Source organism: Montipora foliosa, chromosome 7, assembly GCF_036669935.1.
Source record: "Montipora foliosa isolate CH-2021 chromosome 7, ASM3666993v2, whole genome shotgun sequence".
NCBI lineage: Eukaryota > Metazoa > Cnidaria > Anthozoa > Scleractinia > Acroporidae > Montipora > Montipora foliosa.
Window position 1 is genome coordinate 13,064,792 of NC_090875.1, and position 2,500 is coordinate 13,067,291.

The 2,500-nt window shown below is 41.7% G+C and overlaps 1 protein-coding gene across 3 annotated transcripts in view; it reads left to right on the plus strand.

Moving 5' to 3' along the window:
- Positions 1-2,500, plus strand: part of LOC138010577 (vesicle-fusing ATPase-like) — a 58,621-nt gene that overhangs the window by 34,283 nt on the left and 21,838 nt on the right. For all 3 annotated transcript variants that reach the window (XM_068857554.1, XM_068857555.1, XM_068857556.1), the window contains 2 exons: positions 797-984; positions 1,886-1,981. In XM_068857554.1, coding sequence (XP_068713655.1) covers positions 797-984; positions 1,886-1,981 — 284 coding nt within the window. The remainder of the gene's footprint in view (positions 1-796; positions 985-1,885; positions 1,982-2,500) is intronic.

Here is a 2,500-nt window from a genome sequence, read left to right on the forward strand (position 1 = left end):
ATCAAGCTCATTGGACCGAGGGAATTTGTCGGTATCCTTCTGTGCAGAAACCAAACTTCAGTTATCCTTGAAGGATTTGTCATTTGAAATCCGACAACGCATGTAGCATGACATTTTACTGGGTGATTTGTAAACTTCAGTTGAAATCTCTGACTATAAGTTTTTAGTGCCAAAAACGGCGTGTTTTTTGAGGGATTTTATTTGCCTTTCATCAAGGACGGTATGGTATTAAAGGAGCTCGGTTTCAGCTTGTTTGATGCTTATTTAGCTAGAAAGCATGTAAAAGCAATTATGCGTGCAAATATTTTCAAACTTGGGAAAGTTCGTTCGACAGCAACTTCCAGTCTTTTTCAGGGGCGAAAAGCTGAAAAACTATACAACGATAACAAAAATTCTCGTTTTCTTTCTGTTTGTCCACGTAAACAAAGGTGGAGTCAGCAACGGAAATCATCCGGATCACTAGGGGTTTTCCCTTGATTATAGTTGAAAAAAACTTTTCTTTTGCATTTTGTCCATGCAAACGAGACTAGTGAGTCTAATTAGCACATAAACAAAAGAATATATTTTTTGGCCGCAATTTATGCATTCGGTCTATACTCTGCGGTGCTGAAGCCAGCTTTAACTTTTGAGCCAAGAGCTCGCTTTCCACTTCTTGTTTAGCAAACGGGCCCAATCTGACTGGCCCTTAAACTGATGGGCCAAGGCCAAATGAGTGAGGGTCTGGACTCCTAGCAGAGTAAAATCAGTACGTGCCATTCTTACAAGGTTCAAACATGTTTCTTCTTTTCCTTTCAAGGTTTGCCAGATGAAGCGGGAAGAGTTCAGATTCTCGAGATCCACACAGCAAAGATGAGGGAACACAAACTTCTTGCTCCAGATGTGGACCTGGCTGATTTAGCTGCACAAACCAAGAACTTCACTGGGGCTGAGATTGAGGGATTGGTGCGAGCAGCGCAATCCACTGCTATGAATCGTTTCATTCAGGTATTAGAGGAAAGGAAACATTGACATAGTCTTAGATGCAAGCAAGCTGACTGGCTGGTTGAGCATCGGACTACGGGTCGCTATCGCTGTCTTAACATAACTGAGGAAAAAGTGCTACCCTTGGTAATGATATCCTCAAATGGTTAGACTCTCCAGTCTTTTCGGATAAGGACGTTGAAGCATAGGCCCTGTCTCACAACCCATCAATTTCATAACCCCGTGGGACGTAAAAAGAACCCACACACTATTCGCAAAGAGTAGGGCGTGGAGTTCCCGGTGTTGTGGTCTGTCGTCTGTGGTATGTCATGGCTCCGAGATACTAGCTACACTAAAATCCGTGGTTAAATAAAGATACGACGATGACGATGACGATGATGATGGTGATGATGACGCCATCAGTGTGATGGCGATAAAGATCCTACTCTAATATAATTGGTAGCTTGAAGTTATGATATAGCTATCAAAATAACACAACAAGATAATTCGGCATATAAATGAGGAACATTTAGTCCATCGTGTATTCTGTAAAGTGTGGGACGCGTTAAGTTTGTTTGGTTTTATTTATTGAAGTGATTCTAATTGGTACTCACCAAGAGAGCTTGAGGGAAAATATTGATACAAAGGACGGCTTTGTGCAGAGTTTGCTTTGAACTGAAGTTAAAATCGATGTCCAAACGATAGGTGGAAAATAAGACAGAGAGCAAGCTCAAACCGATCCGAAGTGATAGGACTTCAAGTTTATTGAATTTACCAAGGTGTCGATTTTAAAACAAGGCTGCAGCGAAGTGATGTCACACCTGTTTCAAGCCTCGTTGGGTATCCTGTGGCGAGGGAAAGGGTCTCCACTGCAGTTACGTGTGCGGTGCAAATTGACCATTTCAAGCTTTTTGTTGTTTCGCAGTTAAAAAACAATTTTGAGATTGACCCTGAAGCCGCTGAAAAGATCGTAATAAGACGAGATGACTTCTACCATGCTCTGGAGTACGATATTAAACCGGTAAGTAAAAAAAAGCGTGCTTTTGCTCCCAGGGGCAGAGTTTAAATGAGCAATTTTTCGCTAATCGACTCCTGCTTGCTCCTTGAGTGTTGGTAGCCACCTATGCGGTCTCCCGTGCAAGTGGCAAGATAGAGATAGACCCGCGAAGCGTGCATATGGGCATTGTATAAATTGTCAAAAAAAATCTTGAAAAACTGAAAAATGGTATTTTCCATTGCAAATTAATTTTCTTTGTCACTAAAGAGAGATTAGTTTTGTTTAAAACCCAGGCAGTTCACGGATCTTTATTGCAATGGTCACATTCCTTTTTGACTTTTTAGCGACCTTCAGATTGAAGTACGAGAACAACGACGAGTACGAGCTTTCTGTACTGAGCACGCGCATAACGTTCAAAGAATGCGCATGCTCACAACTGAGAACTCGTCCTCGTACTCCAATCTGAAGGTCGCTGTTATAATTTATTCACTAATCCAGCCTTTAAGCTAAGCTTTGAACCTGAAGCACATGTGCAGTGGATAA